Source organism: Balaenoptera physalus (genome assembly GCF_965194825.1).
Source record: "Balaenoptera physalus genome assembly, chromosome: 10".
Classification (NCBI taxonomy): Eukaryota; Metazoa; Chordata; class Mammalia; order Artiodactyla; family Balaenopteridae; genus Balaenoptera; species Balaenoptera physalus.
This window is the reverse complement of record NC_138889.1, coordinates 113,478,075-113,491,910: the sequence shown is the minus strand read 5'-3', so window position 1 is coordinate 113,491,910 and position 13,836 is coordinate 113,478,075. Positions and strand designations below refer to the sequence as shown.

The following is a 13,836-nucleotide window of genomic DNA, read 5'->3' as shown; positions in this document are numbered from 1 at the left end:
TGCGGGTGGCGGTGTTGGGGGGAGGGGCTGGCACAGTGCTCTTAGGGCAGAGGAGGGGATTCTAGTAGTGTCAGCTGCTACCTGACCCCTGGGTGCCCAGGCTGCCTGGGAAGTTATGAGGGACACAGATGCGGTTGCCTCCAGGGAACAACCTCAACGGACAGTCCCCTCCGTCCCCCCAGGGAGGTGGCAGGGTGACCGCTGAGCGGAGGCTGAGGAGGAAGGCGTGGTGGGGAGGGGCTGAGGGCCTTTGTGTTTTCTGGGGCAGGAGGAGGCGGGCGGGGGCTCCCAGGAGCCGAGCTGGGCCCAGGGAGATGAGGGACTCCGGGGCCAGCACTTCCCCGCCCAGGCCTGGGCAGAGAGGGGCTCAGCTGTGGGGGGGAGGGGGGGAGCCGCTGTCAGCAGCAAGCGGGGGTCTCACTGCCCTTCATCTACAGCTGTGGATCTGGGGGACCAGGTCAGATCTCGGGAGGAATTCTGTTTGCCCAGTGATGCAGATAAACAAACACGTGCAGGAAGCCTCCAAATCAGTGCAGCCCCGCCATAAAACCAAACGTACTCTCCGCTCCCTTCTCCCGCCGCTCAGAGAGCATCCCCCAGGCCCCCCCCCGCCTCCGCCGCCGGTCCCGGGAGGGTCTTGGCCCCTCGGCCCGGGGAGGCGGACCCCACCCATGGGCATCTTCCAGGTGGCTCTCCCCCCGTCGTGCCCCAAAGCCAAGCAGGAGGGATTAGGACGCCGTCCTCCTTATCAAGGAAGTTCCCGGCTTGGGGCAACGCTGAAGTCACCCTGCCCTTTCTGTCAACAGCACAATTCCTGTAAGCTATCAGAGGTTCCCAGTGCCTCCCTGCCAAGGTGGCGCCCACTTCCTCTTCGCAGGTTAGAGGGGTTCCATCTGTCTTTGTCCTGAACTCATTCTCTGTCACACGGAATACGTGGTAAACTTTCCCCAAACTGCTGGTTTCCGCATCTATGACATCAGGCCGCACCCTCGGCCTCACGGTGTCCCCTGCGTCAGGAGTGACTGTGGGTCACGGATGCTAAGCCAACATTGGTGAGAAACTGTGCTGTGATTCTAGGTGCAGCGAAGAGAGGAAGGTGCTGCCTGTTTGATTGTCATGGTGCAGTTAGGCTGACGATGCAGCGAGCTTCCAGGTGTGTTAAAATGTGCAGAAAGTCGAGGGGGTGACCCAGCGCGGCACCATCACCCCGTTTCAGGAAGAGAAAGCGGGAGCTTCATGAGGTCCCTCGACTTGCCTGAAGGCTCCTGGAGGTGACCGCTGCGAGGGCGGCAGGGGCTCTTCCGGGGGACCAGACGCAGCTCAGAGGGTGCTTCCCTGACGCATCAGTTGGTTTTGTCCCTGGGGCAACAGTCCTCTGAGCAGTGCTCCTACGATCACCATTTTCCAGATGAGATGCCCGAGGCACAGAGAGGGTGATGTGCTGGCCCAGGGCCACACAGCTGATGGGTTTCAGGGCCAGGATACCACCTCCTCCCAGTGTCTGGAGCCCCAGGCCCTGGGTTTGAATTCCAGTTGGTCCCTCTGAGGTCAGGTGCCTCCCATCTGTGTCATCCAAAAAGCAGGGATAACCACAGTTCCTACCCCTCAGGAGTTTTTGGTTTCCTATGGACTGAATTATACAGTGAAGCCTCCAAGAAGTGTGCCCGGCCCGCCAGGGCTGCCACCAGGCTGGCGTCCGAGACGGGGCTGACAAAGTGTCCGCTGGAGACAGCCGTCCACTCCGCAGTCTCGGCAGAAAACAGGAGCCACAGCTGACTGTCTGCTTTAAGACGTGTGGCTGGTCCAGGCCTGGCTCTTCTCCCAGGGCAGGGGGTTGGAGGGACCTGGCGTTTGGGGTGCAGGTGTTGACCTCCGGGTTGGAGATGTGTCCCAGGTGGAAGGGTGGAAGTCAAGTCTCCCCCGCACCTCAGCCCCTCGAGGGCACTGGGCTATAGGGGAGGGAGGGCTGGGTCCGGCTGCCTGGCCACTCCAGCCGGACGGTCTGCGCATCCAGTCAGATCCCGCTGTGCTCACGTCCTCGCCCTGGAGGGGAGGAGGCCAACCCCGCAGAGTCCCACATGGGAAGGGCCGTGAAGCTGCCCCCTTTTCCTGCCCCAAAGCTGTACCTGTCCCCCAGGACAGAGCCTCTGCCCTGCAGCCTGCGTGGGCTGAGGGAGGTGGGAGCATCGGGCCCGAAGAAGGCTGCGGGGATGGCTCAGCCCCCAGGTCCTGCAGCTACAGCAGAGTGATCCCAACGGCCCTGCAGGTCACCTGTGTTGGGACCTCGGCCATGCCCAGAAACTGGAAAGGAGGGGACAGGCGTGGGGGAGGAGTGCCAGCCCTGGGCAGGCAATGCTGAAGCCAGTGTCCCCTGCCGTGGTCACCTTGGCCAGGAACAGCTGGGCTGGGCTGGGCTACGCCAGGGTCAGGATCAGGGTCAGGGTCAGGCAGCCCAGGGTCCTGAGGGTCATGGGGGCCGCTTCTCCACCAGGTCATGCGTCTGAGGAGAGAGCTGTGAGGAACATGCTGCCCCCGGGGGTCGCAGGACACCACCCGCCCCCAGAGGAGAGCGCTGGACTCGCACCTCCCACCCATAGGCCCCTTGCCCACCCGTGGGGCCCTGCTCTTGGCCGGATCCGGGTTGGTGGGCGTTTCATCCTCACCTGGGTCAATCCCTCATACAAATAGGAGCTATCTGATGCCCGCTTCCGGTCCCAAATCAGAGCTGCCAGAGTGAGTCAGTGGCCTGGCCTGCATCCCATCCCCACATCCCTCCGCCGTCCTCCTGTTGCCACGGCAATGCTTGGGCGATCCTGTCAGGGCTGGACCCCAGCCCTCTGTCCAAACAAGCACTGCCTTGCTCTCCAGTAAACCCGCTAGTTTATCAGGTCCGGGTGGGGGGCTGGCAGCAGCCCAGGTGCAGGCTGTGTGGCCCCCGGGCAACCCGGGGGAGCAGAGGCTTCTGGGGCCACCGCCCTGGGCGAGCCCCATCCCCACGTGTGGCTCCCGCTCCCCACACACAGCAGCCTACTGTGAACCCCTGGACATGAACCCTCTTCCTGCAGGGGTTTTCATGGACCCCCTTTTCAGATGAGGAAACTGAGGGTGGCCGAGGCTCACCCCGGCCGTGCCCCTTCCCCTGTGCTGCCCTCACTAAGCGTGAAGGCCCCTGAGAGCAGGAGGGTGGAATCACTGCCCCACTGCTTTAAGGGACCCCTTCCAGCCCCCCACCCCTCCACAGCCCCCACTGGGCTGTGGAGGTCACAGGGAAGAAGACCCCTGGTTTTCCAGGCTGGGTCACTGGTCCCGCACACCTGCCCCGACTCCAGACCCCCGCTCCATGGGTCCCTCTTATGGGGTTCCCCCACCCCGGGAAGGGATGCATGCCTGGTGACTCAGATGGGTCGGGGGCGAGGTGTGGACTCAGGCCTGTGCCCTACGCCGAGGACACTGGTTGACCTGTTGCCTCCCTGCCTTCCTGGGGTCGTGGGGAGGGGAGACCCATGTCACTCAAGCTTCCCTCAGCTTGGGTCTGGCCCCCAGCTGCAGACCCTAGAGCCTCCCCACCAAGGCACTGGTTCCCCATGTCCAATATCCTAACCACAAAACCTGCACAGCCCTTTGGAGCCAGACTGGTCCCCTCGGCCTGCCCCTAGGGGCCTGCCCTGCTCAGCACCAGGTGACGTGCTGTCAAGCTCTAGAGCCAGGCAGCCGTGCCGGGGAGGGTGAGGATGTGATACACCAGCCTGCAGGGAGGGCGGGGGGGGGCGGGGGGGCACGGAGGTGGCGCCAGCTCCCTTCAACCCGCATCCACGCCCCTGCTATGTGATCACCCACCCACCCACCCACTCACTCACTCGTTCATTCACTCACTCACTCATTCATTCACTCGTTCATTCACTCACTCATTCATTCACTCACTCACACATTCACTCACTCACTCACTCATTCATTCACTCACTTGTTCATTCACTCATTCATTCATTCACTCATTCATTCACTCACTCACACATTCACTCACTCACTCACTCATTCATTCACTCACTCGTTCATTCACTCATTCATTCATTCACTCATTCACTCACTCACTCTCTTACACTCTCACTCCTTCACTCACTCACCCCCGTGTCCCTCCCCCACTCTCCTGTTATGTGTGAGGCATTCTTTCTACCAGGTACCAGGGCCAGTTTGGGGCATGAGGAGGGGATGGCTCAGGGACCAAAAACAAGGTGACCAGAAGGAGCTTAGGACAGGCACCAAGTGAGCCAGAAGCAAATGCTCGGATCGGCTCCAGGGTGCCCCCTGCCACCAGACCCCTCCCCAGCATGGTGGGGACCCAGCCCAGCCCCTCCCGCTCACCTTGCTGCCACTCCGCCCCACGTAGAGCTTCCTGCCTGGGCCCACCTGTGGCAGTGGAGCCGCCAGCCTTGGTGGGGGTGTGTGGACCCCTGCGGCGGAGGTCCCGCCGCAGCGCCTGGCTCCCTGATAGGCCCAGGGCTCGCACACCCACTGTCTGAGGCCGGGTGTCCATCACACCAGGGTGCTTTCTCAACCAGAGCCCATCAGGGCCAAGACCACTGGGCCGGTTTCTGGGCTGGTTCAGTCGGCATCTCTGCAGCTCAGCAGACTCCGCCACCCCTGCCCCTCGAGGCCACAGGCCCGCTTGTGCCTGGAGCCGGCCTGGGGTCACCCGCCCAGCTGGAGCGCGGCCAGGCTCCCAGGCAGTGCTGGTCGGGGGGCTGCACTGTGGGGCGGGGTCCTGTCACCGGGGGCGCCGCGCCCTGAGCCCTTCTCCAGTGAGGGTGGGGCTGGCCCCAGCAGCCCCAGCAGCAGGGAAGATGCCAGTGGCCACTCCAGGTGCCAGGAACTCAGGGGTCCGGCTGCACGGGAGAGCGCCCAGGGAAGGTCCAGGGGCAGGGGCGTGGTGGAGGATGCCTGAGGCCAGGACTGGGGGACCCTCAGGAACCACGTCCCGCCTGGCAGACACACCCATCCCTGCCTGTCTTCAGCTGCCGGCCAGCCCGTAGCCAGTGCCCACTGTTTACCTGGGTGAGGGGAACCATAGGCCCTGCCCCACCCTCCCACGTGAGGCCAGTGGGGCTGGAGCCAGCTCTGGGACTACAAAAGGCTCCTGCAGACTCAGAGCCCTCCTCAGAGGCTGCCCTGGGGACTTCTCCCCCCACACACCATGGGTGCCGGCCGGAGGAAGCTGGCCCTGCTCTGGGCCCTGGGCCTCACTCTGGCCTGTGCCCAGCACACAGGTAAGGCTCGTGCTGGCTTTCCCAGGCTGGCCCTGACCATGGCCTGGGGCCCCTGGGGCCCCCCCAAATCCTAGGGTGGCCCTGGCCCCCGGCGGGCAGCAGGCAGCTCTGAGGCCTCGTCCTGGGCTCTGGTCAAGCTGAGTGCATCCGTGAGCGGCTCTTCCAGCTCGGCGCCCGCTCCAGCGGCTTCCAGCTTGTGGGTTTGGGGAGGGGTTCTTGGGGGCTGCGGGGTCCATGTGGGGGTTAGGGGGTGGGAGCAGCCCAGCGTCTATGAGCCCCCGGCTGCAGGATCTCATCCACACGTGCGTCTCTGCTGCTCTCTGCCCTCTGCCCCCTGCCAAGCCTGGTCTGAGCAGACTCTCGAACTCCTGGGCCAGCCTGGCAGAGCTGCCCACCTGCCTGGGACACCCCCCCGGGCATCCCCGGTTCACCGGCCCACTTTCCCTGTCTGGTTCTCTATGGTGGGCTCAGTCCCGGCTGGAGGGTGTGATAAGGGAGGCTCACAGCCTCCGTGGTCCTCGGAGGCCCCTCCCCATCTGGGCTGCACCTCCCTCCTCTGCTTCCCAGGGGATAGGAGGGACCTGGATGGGCGAGGGGTGGCTCCCAGGCTCCCGGAACGGCGGCTTGGGGAACATGACATGTTAGCCAAGGTCCCCACTGCCCCAGGCGGCTCGCACATCCCGGTCCCCAGTCTCCCGCTGCTGCCAGACGGTCCCAGAACTGGGAAGCTCTCCCTCGAGTACTCCGGGCAGGGCTGCCCCACTGGATGTTCCCTGGACACGTGGCGAGCATGAGTCCAGGTTGTCCCGGGAGATCTGAGAAATGGGGCCAGAACACGAGCGAGTGAAGCCGTGCTCCCTGGGTCAGCCCCCCGTCCAGAGGAGGGCTGGGCCTCCCCCTCCGGGTGGGGGGCTAGGCACCCTCCTGCCATGCCAGCTCTGTGCAAGATCATGGCAAGCCTGTGTCTGACGACATTCTGCACCTTTGGAACGGCCTCTGAGGACCCCAGATATGAGGTCCTTGGGGAGGCCTCCGGGCCGACACTGCCTGTCCCGGGCCCTGCCTGCCTGGCCTCCACGGCGCTGGGCCCTTACCTGTGCAGTGGCCCTGAGCACCCCATTTTGGGTGCAGCTCTGTCCCCACTCTTGGTCCCAGATCCCCAACAGGCTCTGAATTTTCCTCCAGAGCTCTGGTTGCCTTTGGACCAGCTGCAGCAGACCCGTGACTTTACTGTCTGCTCCCTCAGTAGATGGGATGCCCCCGGACGGGGGCTGCCTGCCTGTCCCCTTACGTCATGAGCAGGGGACCAGCGGCTGGGCCCTGGTGGACACTCGGTGGGCATGAATGAACAGTGAACGAAGGAATGGCCCCTGGAGAGACCAGCCGGGGTCACCCCCACATGCTCATGGGGCCACCTGAGGGGGAGGTCAAGGGAGTGGCGGCCCAGCCGTGGGCCCGGGTGACCTCAGAGGCTCGGCAGCCGGGAAGAGATCCTCCCGGACAGTGCCCCCGTCCGCACAGAGAACCCCACCATCTGGACCTTCCATCCCTCCCTACGTGCATCCTCTGAGGGGACGTGTGGGTCCTTCGGCCGGCTCACGCCCAGCGCCCTCTCCTCTTCCCAAAGGCCAGGCCCGGGACAGCGCTGCAGAGCTCGGCTATGAGTATCCGGACCTCCCTCCTGCCCCCCAGGGGCCTGGCGGTGAGTGGACCCCCCCACCTGTCAGAGCCCCCGCCCCGCCCCAGCAGTCAAAGAGCCCTTGAGGGGCCATGGGCCACTCGCCTTGGGCCCTGCAGGCTGCTTGCCATCCCCATCCGGCGTGGCTGAGACAGGGTCACAGGCTCGCTGGGAGCTCACAGAATGTCCCTTTCTCCCTGGAGTTAACACCTGATACTCCAGTGGTGGCAGGGCGGGTGAGGGTCAGCCCCCAGCACGGCCAGACACCCCAGAGCAAGGGGAGGCTCGGGGACAGACCCAGCCACCTCAGTTTGCATGTCCCCAAAAGGGGCTCCCAGGGAGGCGCACCTGTGCCTGATGTCAGCACCCAAGGGATTGTCCGTAGCTGCTGATGCATTTGTTTTATTTTTTTAATCGGGGTATAGTTTTACAATGTTGTGTTAGTTTCTACCGTACAGCAAAGCAAAGTAGAGTTCCCTGTGCTATCCAGCAGGTTCTCAGTTGCTACCTATTTTATACTTAGTAGTGTATATATGTTAATCCCAATCTCCCAATTCATCCCACCCCCCTTTCCCCGCTTGGTGTCCATACGTTTGTTCTCTACGTCTGTGTCTCTATTTCTGCCTTGCAAACCGGTTCATCTGTACCATTTTTCTAGATTCCACGAATATGCGTTAATATACGATATTTGTTTTTCTCTTTCTGACTTACTTCACTCTGCACGACAGTCTCCAGGTTTTGATTCAGGCATTTTTGAGATTCCGGGAGCAAGGAAGCCCCAGTGCAAACAGCATTCTGGGCCACGTGGTGTGAGAGCTGGGGCCCCTGGGGTGCTCTGCTCTCAGCCCACAGTGGTGCCCGCTGGCCTTGGTGTTCACACCGGCCGGGAGGCCGTATACACGGCAGAGCCCGGAGCCGGATCTGGAGTCCGCCAGATCCGAGCAGTCGCGGAGCCACCAAAGGGCAGTGGGGGTGAGGGCTGTGCGGCACCCGCCCTGTTTCCACAGGCAACTCCCTCCGCGGGGTGACCATCCACCCGCCTCTGAGGAGCAGCCCCCTGGTGCGAGGTGAGACCCCGAGAGGCCAGGCCGGGGGCTGTGTGGGCCGAGCTCTGCCTTGTCAGACCTGGTGGGGGGGCAGGGGGACCGCAGCTTCCCAGGTGGATAAGGGCCCAGGTTTTGGGACGTCCAGGTGTCCCAGACTCGGCACCCTCGGAAAGGCCCTGCTCTGTTCGGCCCACAGCCCTGAACGCGGCGCACGGCGGGCGGGTGTGCAGCACGTGGGGCGACTTCCACTACAAGACCTTCGACGGCGACGTCTTCCGCTTCCCCGGGCTGTGCAACTACGTCTTCTCCGCGCACTGCGGTGCCGCCTACGAGGACTTCAACCTCCAGCTCCGCCGCGGCCCAGGCCCCAACGACACCGCGCCCAGCAGGGTCACCATGAAGCTTGACGGCATGGTCGTCGAGCTGACAAAGGGCTCCGTGCTGGTCAACGGCCGCCCGTGAGTCTGGGCCCCGGACGGCGAGGACGCTTCTGGGCCGTCGGGGGAGGGAAGTGCAGTTGTCCCAAGAGTGGGGCTGGGGGCGGTGCCCCCCAGGCCCCCGTGCTCGGCCCCCTGCCCCGCCCAGGGGCTCAGGCTCTCACTCTGCCCCCGAAGCGGCCCCTTCCTCGTTCTTCTGATGCCAGAGCTCCAGGCTCTTGTGGGCGTGTTGACCTTGTCACACGTGTGACCGAAGGGACCCTCCCTGCCTGAGGCCCAGGCCTATGTTGCCCGCCCCCTCGTGCCCTGTGGCGCCTCAGCTGGGCCCTCTCTCCGCAGAGCTCAGCTGCCCTTCAGCCACTCCGGAGTCTTCATTGAGCAGAGCAGCAGCTACGTGAAGGTGGCGGCCAAGCTGGGCCTGGTCTTCATGTGGAACCAGGATGACAGCCTTCTGGTGAGGCGGGGGGCCGGGCTCGGGGGACCAGGCACATGCCTCCAGCCGGGCAGCCTCCCCAGGGCGGGAAGAAGGTGCTCTGGGCGAAGGAGGGTGGGAAAGCCAGACACCCCCGGCCCCACGGCAGTGAGGATGGGGGCCCAGATGCTAACGGGGCCCAGGGTCCACACCCCTGATGGAGACCCTGCGTGTGGGGGTCGTTTCCTCCAGGACAGACCCCGTGCTCCGGGTCCCAACTGCGTGGAGCAAGTGGGGAGGCTCCTCTGTGAGGAGGCCCAGCTGCTCCAGCCTTGGGAACCTCGTCTGTCCTTCTGGTCCGGGGGTGTCCCTGGCACGGCTGGAGCCTGATGCGTCCTCTCATTGCAGCTGGAGCTGGACGCCAAGTACGCCAATCAGACCTGCGGGCTCTGCGGAGACTTCAATGGCGTCCCCATCTTCAACGAGTTCTTCTCCCACAGTAAGCCCCGGGGCGCGAGCCCCCCTCCCTGCCGCCTGCTCCATCTCTGTGCTCCCTGGAAGCCTGCCTTCCAGGGTCCCAAGTCAGAGGTCTCAGTCTTAACGCACGTGCACGCACCCACACGTGCACGCAGACCCACACACTCGAGGTCCAGCATGCACGCGCACCCACACCACACACGTGTGCACAGACTCTGGCACGCCCCGGCACACACAGACGCACGGGTGCGCTCACGTGCACTCACCCCCACCCCATCCCACCCAGCACACGCTCTCAGCGGGGCAGCCCCCACTGAGCCCTCCTGTTCTCAGTGCCCGTCACACACCCTCCTCTGAAATCGAAGACCGGCCTCCATCCAGACCCTGTCTCTGCTTCTTGGTCCTTGAGACTTTGCCAAGCAGTGGCCTTTTATGTGACCCACACCTGCTGCAGCCCCGATCCCAGGGTCCCCACTGTCAGGCCCATGAAGCCCCATGCAGAGCCCATCCGTAAGGGACTCCCTCAGGGGAAGCCTGCCCGGGGGGCCCAGCAGTGGCCGGCAGGGGCCCAGGGTCACTCTCCAGCCCTGGGCCAGCGGAGCGTCAGTTAGCGGACCTCAGCCCGCTGCCCTGCAGCCCCGAATGCCCGGGAGTTCCTCATTTCATCTCCAGACTCCCCGAAAGTCCTGTGTAGCCGCCACTTAAACCGGCAGTGTGGAAGGGCAAGGCAGGCATAGCCCGGTCGCCCCGAGCGAGGGGCGCTGGGAGCCTGCGAAGAGCCCGGTGTTGTGCTTCTGGCAGACATCAAGCTGACCCCCACCGAGTTTGGGAATCTGCAGAAGATGGACGGCCCCACGGAGCGGTGTCAGGACCCCGCCCCTGAGCCCCCCACGAACTGCTTGACCGGTTTTGTAAGTCCCAGAGTGAACGGGGGTGGCCTCCTGCTCCCACGGCCCCGGGGACAAGTCGAGGAGGGGGCCGTGAGCCAGGGGATGTTCCAGAGCCTGGACTGAGTGCCCCGGCTTTGCCCCAGGGCATCTGCGAGGCGATGTTGAGCAGCGAGCTCTTCTCGGACTGTGCCGCCCTGGTGGACACCAGCAGCTACCTCGAGGCCTGCCGGCAAGACCTCTGCCGCTGCGGCCAGGCCGACCTCAGCAGCTGCCTCTGCCACACGCTTGCCGAGTATTCGCGCCAGTGCTCCCACGCCGGGGGGCTGCCCCTGGACTGGCGGCGCCCCCAGCTCTGCCGTGAGTGCCCTGCGTGGCCCCGGCCCTGCCATGCGGTCCCTCCTCGGGCCGGAGGCAGGGGCAGGGCGTGACGTGGGCCCCATCCCCCTCCCTGCAGCCCAGACGTGCCCCCTCAACATGCAGTACCGCGAGTGCGGGTCGCCCTGCGCGGACACCTGCTCCAACCCCGAGCGCGCCCCGCTCTGCGAGGACCACTGCGTCGCCGGCTGCTTCTGCCCCGAGGGTGAGATGGAGCCCCACCCCCGCTGGCCCCCCAGAATCACCCAGAGGCACCGTGGGTGCTCAGGAAGGAAGGCCCCTCTGACGTGGCCCGAGGCGTCCCTGGGCCCCTGGGTCTGAGGAACCCTTTAGGGCAGGGCCACTGTGGGCAGAGGGCCTGTCCCCTCCACACACTCCCATGGTAGACACAGTCCGGCACCTGCCACGTGTCCCGCCTGCCTCTGCAGGGACGGTGCTGGATGACATCGGCCATGCTGGCTGCATCCCGGTGCCCCAGTGCTCCTGTGTGTACAACGGGGCCACCTACTCTCCAGGGACCGGCTACTCCACAGACTGCACCAACTGGTAGGACCCTGGGCCCCTGCCCTCCCCTCCCCCGGAGATGCCCAGGGACGGCCCCTGCCCTCCCCTCCCCCGGAGATGCCCAGGGACGGCCCCTGCCCTCCCCTCCACCGGAGATGCCCAGGGACGGCCCCTGCCCTCTGGTCCCCCTGGATGCACCCGGGCCGGCCCCTCTGGGGGTTGTGGCCCCGGGGCTGCTCGTCCCCTCCCACGCAGGTCCCCAGGCAGAGGCCAGTGGCTCTCTGGGCAGGCGCTGATGGGCTCCAGTCTATGAGGTGATGCAGTCAGGCCTGGGCAAGTCTACCTGCCATCTTGGGGGGGCGGGCTGCTCCCGGGGACCGGCACCCACGTGGTCGCTCCCTGCTCTCAGCACCTGCTCTGGAGGCCGGTGGAGATGCCAGGAGGTGCAGTGCCCGGGCACCTGCTCGGTGCTGGGCGGTGCCCACTTCTCCACGTTCGACGAGCGGCAGTACACGGTACATGGGGACTGCAGCTACGTGCTGGCCAAGGTACGTGGCCCCAGGGTCCCCCCGGAGAGAGCGGCTTTCAGGCCGTGGGCCCACGTGTCCTTCCCCAGCCTGGGCTGCACGTAGGTGCTGCATTTGGGGCCACCTCGGGATCCCCAATGCCGAGTCCTCCAGGAAACCACCCCAGCTCTGGGCGGGCAGACAGGTGGTGGGGAGGGGAGGGTGAGGCAGGCTGGGGGCCGCTGAGCTTTGGGTGAGGACCTGTGTTTCCAGCCCTGTGACAGCAGCGCCTTCACCGTGCTGGCCGAGCTGCGCAGGTGTGGGCTGACCGACAGCGAGACCTGCCTGAAGAGCCTGACGCTGATCCTGGGCGGGGGGCACATGGTGAGTGCAGACCCTGGGGCTGGGGGTGTCCTTCACGGCAAGTGACCTCTGCCCGAGCCCTTGATCCCACATGGGCAGCAGGTGGCCCAGGCACGGCCCGAGGACCCTCCCACTGACTCCCTGCTTCCACCTCTTGTGGCTCTTTTGAGTGACCGTCCCCAAAGGGAACAGCTCAGGGACTGGCATGGGGCCTCCACACCTCCCCCATGAGGCCAGGAAGCTTCTCTGCTGAAGTTGACTTTTTTACTTTAGTAAATCTCTTGGTTTTCATGTCGCCAAAAAAAGGTCCGGTCCTCGCGGAAAGCTTAGCAGAGCAGGCTGAGCCTGGGGGATGGGGGGCCAGGTCAACAGCCCTCCTCTGCCCTGGGGAGGCCATCGTGAGCCCTGTCATGTGCTTCTCCAGGTCTTCGTGGTAAAGGCCAGCGGGGAGGTGTTTGTGAACCAGATCTACACCCAGCTGCCCCTCTCGGCAGGTGAGGGCGCCTGCCCTGCCCCACCCCCTGACAGCCCCGCCCCTTGCGCCCACTGAGACCTGGTCCCCTGTGTCTGCAGCCAACGTCACGCTCTTCAGACCCTCCACCTTCTTCATCATCGCCCAGACCCAGCTGGGCCTGCAGCTGGACATCCAGCTGGTGCCCGTCATGCAGGTGTTCGTGAGGCTGGCGCCCCAGCTCCGGGGGCAGACCTGCGGTAAGAGGGTCACCACCCAGCACCCGAGCCCACCCTCCGCAGCCCAGCACACAGGGGCCTCACGCCACCCCCGCCCCCAGGCCTGTGCGGGAACTTCAACCGGAACCAGGCCGACGACTTCCGGACCATCAGCGGCGTGGTGGAGGGCACGGCCGCCGCCTTCGCCAACACCTGGAAGACCCAGGCCGCCTGCCCCAACGTCAAGAACGGCTTCGAGGACCCCTGCTCCCTCAGCGTGGAGAACGGTATGTGTGTCCAGCGGCCTCGCGGGCCCACCTGGTGCCGGGGCCCCTGGGCCAGAGGTCTGAGCATGGGCTCCTTGTGGGCCCGGCCTGAAGGGCGAGTCAGGTGGTAGGTAAACAGGCAGAGTCAACATGCGTTGTTCTGGCCGGGTGAGCCCCGGGAGGAGAGGATCAGGGTGCTGGGGGGAGTGGAGGCCCACCCTCCTTGCCTCCTCTCCTGGGGGGACCAGGCTGGGGGGCGCTCGGGAAGTAGCCGAGGTCTGCTCACACCTGGCACTCCTTTATACGGAGCATCAGGAATTCCGGCTAAAAGGAAAGCTGCTCACCTCCATGTAGCTCCCGCCTGACATGACTGTCCAGCCTCGCTGACCGCCCCCCTCCTCCGTCCACAGAGAAGTACGCTCAGCGCTGGTGCTCGCGGCTGACAGACCCCCACGGCCCCTTCGCCCGGTGTCACGCTGCTGTGAACCCCAGCGCCTACTACTCGGTAATGCCACCCACCTGCCTCTACCCTTGGACCACTCGGCCACCCTCAGGGTCCCAAGGGCCGTGGCAGCAGCGTCTGGGCCCAGCCAGTCTCTCAACCCCCAGTTTCTCCCACCCCCATTCACTCACTCATTCACTCACTCACTCATTCATTCACTCACTCATTCATTCACTCACTCATTCATTCACTCACTCATTCATTCATCCACTCATTCATCCACTCACTCATTCATCCACTCACTCATTCATCCATCACTCACTCACTCATTCATCCACTCACTCATTCATCCATCACTCACTCACTCACTCACCCACCTACTGCAGTTCTGAGCCCGTCCTGTCCTCCTGCTCCACGCTAGGCACAGGGGCTACACCCAGGGAGTGAGTAGCCCGCTGGCCCCGGGGTGCAGATGAGAAACTGGTGTCTAAGGCTGACTACACAGGGCTG

General features: G+C 64.7%; 1 protein-coding gene across 1 annotated transcript in view; it reads left to right on the top strand.

Moving 5' to 3' along the window:
* Nucleotides 1–4,910: 4,910 nt before the first annotated feature.
* The window catches only part of MUC5AC (mucin 5AC, oligomeric mucus/gel-forming), a gene marked incomplete at its 3' end in the record, with an annotated part of 31,561 nt that continues 22,635 nt past the window's right edge, over nt 4,911–13,836 (top strand). The window contains exons 1-16 of the mRNA XM_082476822.1: nt 4,911–5,261; nt 6,889–6,963; nt 7,947–8,006; nt 8,182–8,443; nt 8,762–8,876; nt 9,243–9,333; nt 10,113–10,222; nt 10,345–10,558; nt 10,656–10,781; nt 11,005–11,122; nt 11,490–11,628; nt 11,860–11,970; nt 12,374–12,443; nt 12,523–12,660; nt 12,741–12,905; nt 13,295–13,389. Coding sequence (XP_082332948.1) covers nt 5,189–5,261; nt 6,889–6,963; nt 7,947–8,006; nt 8,182–8,443; nt 8,762–8,876; nt 9,243–9,333; nt 10,113–10,222; nt 10,345–10,558; nt 10,656–10,781; nt 11,005–11,122; nt 11,490–11,628; nt 11,860–11,970; nt 12,374–12,443; nt 12,523–12,660; nt 12,741–12,905; nt 13,295–13,389 — 1,962 coding nt within the window. The 5' untranslated portion in view covers nt 4,911–5,188. The remainder of the gene's footprint in view (nt 5,262–6,888; nt 6,964–7,946; nt 8,007–8,181; nt 8,444–8,761; nt 8,877–9,242; nt 9,334–10,112; nt 10,223–10,344; nt 10,559–10,655; nt 10,782–11,004; nt 11,123–11,489; nt 11,629–11,859; nt 11,971–12,373; nt 12,444–12,522; nt 12,661–12,740; nt 12,906–13,294; nt 13,390–13,836) is intronic.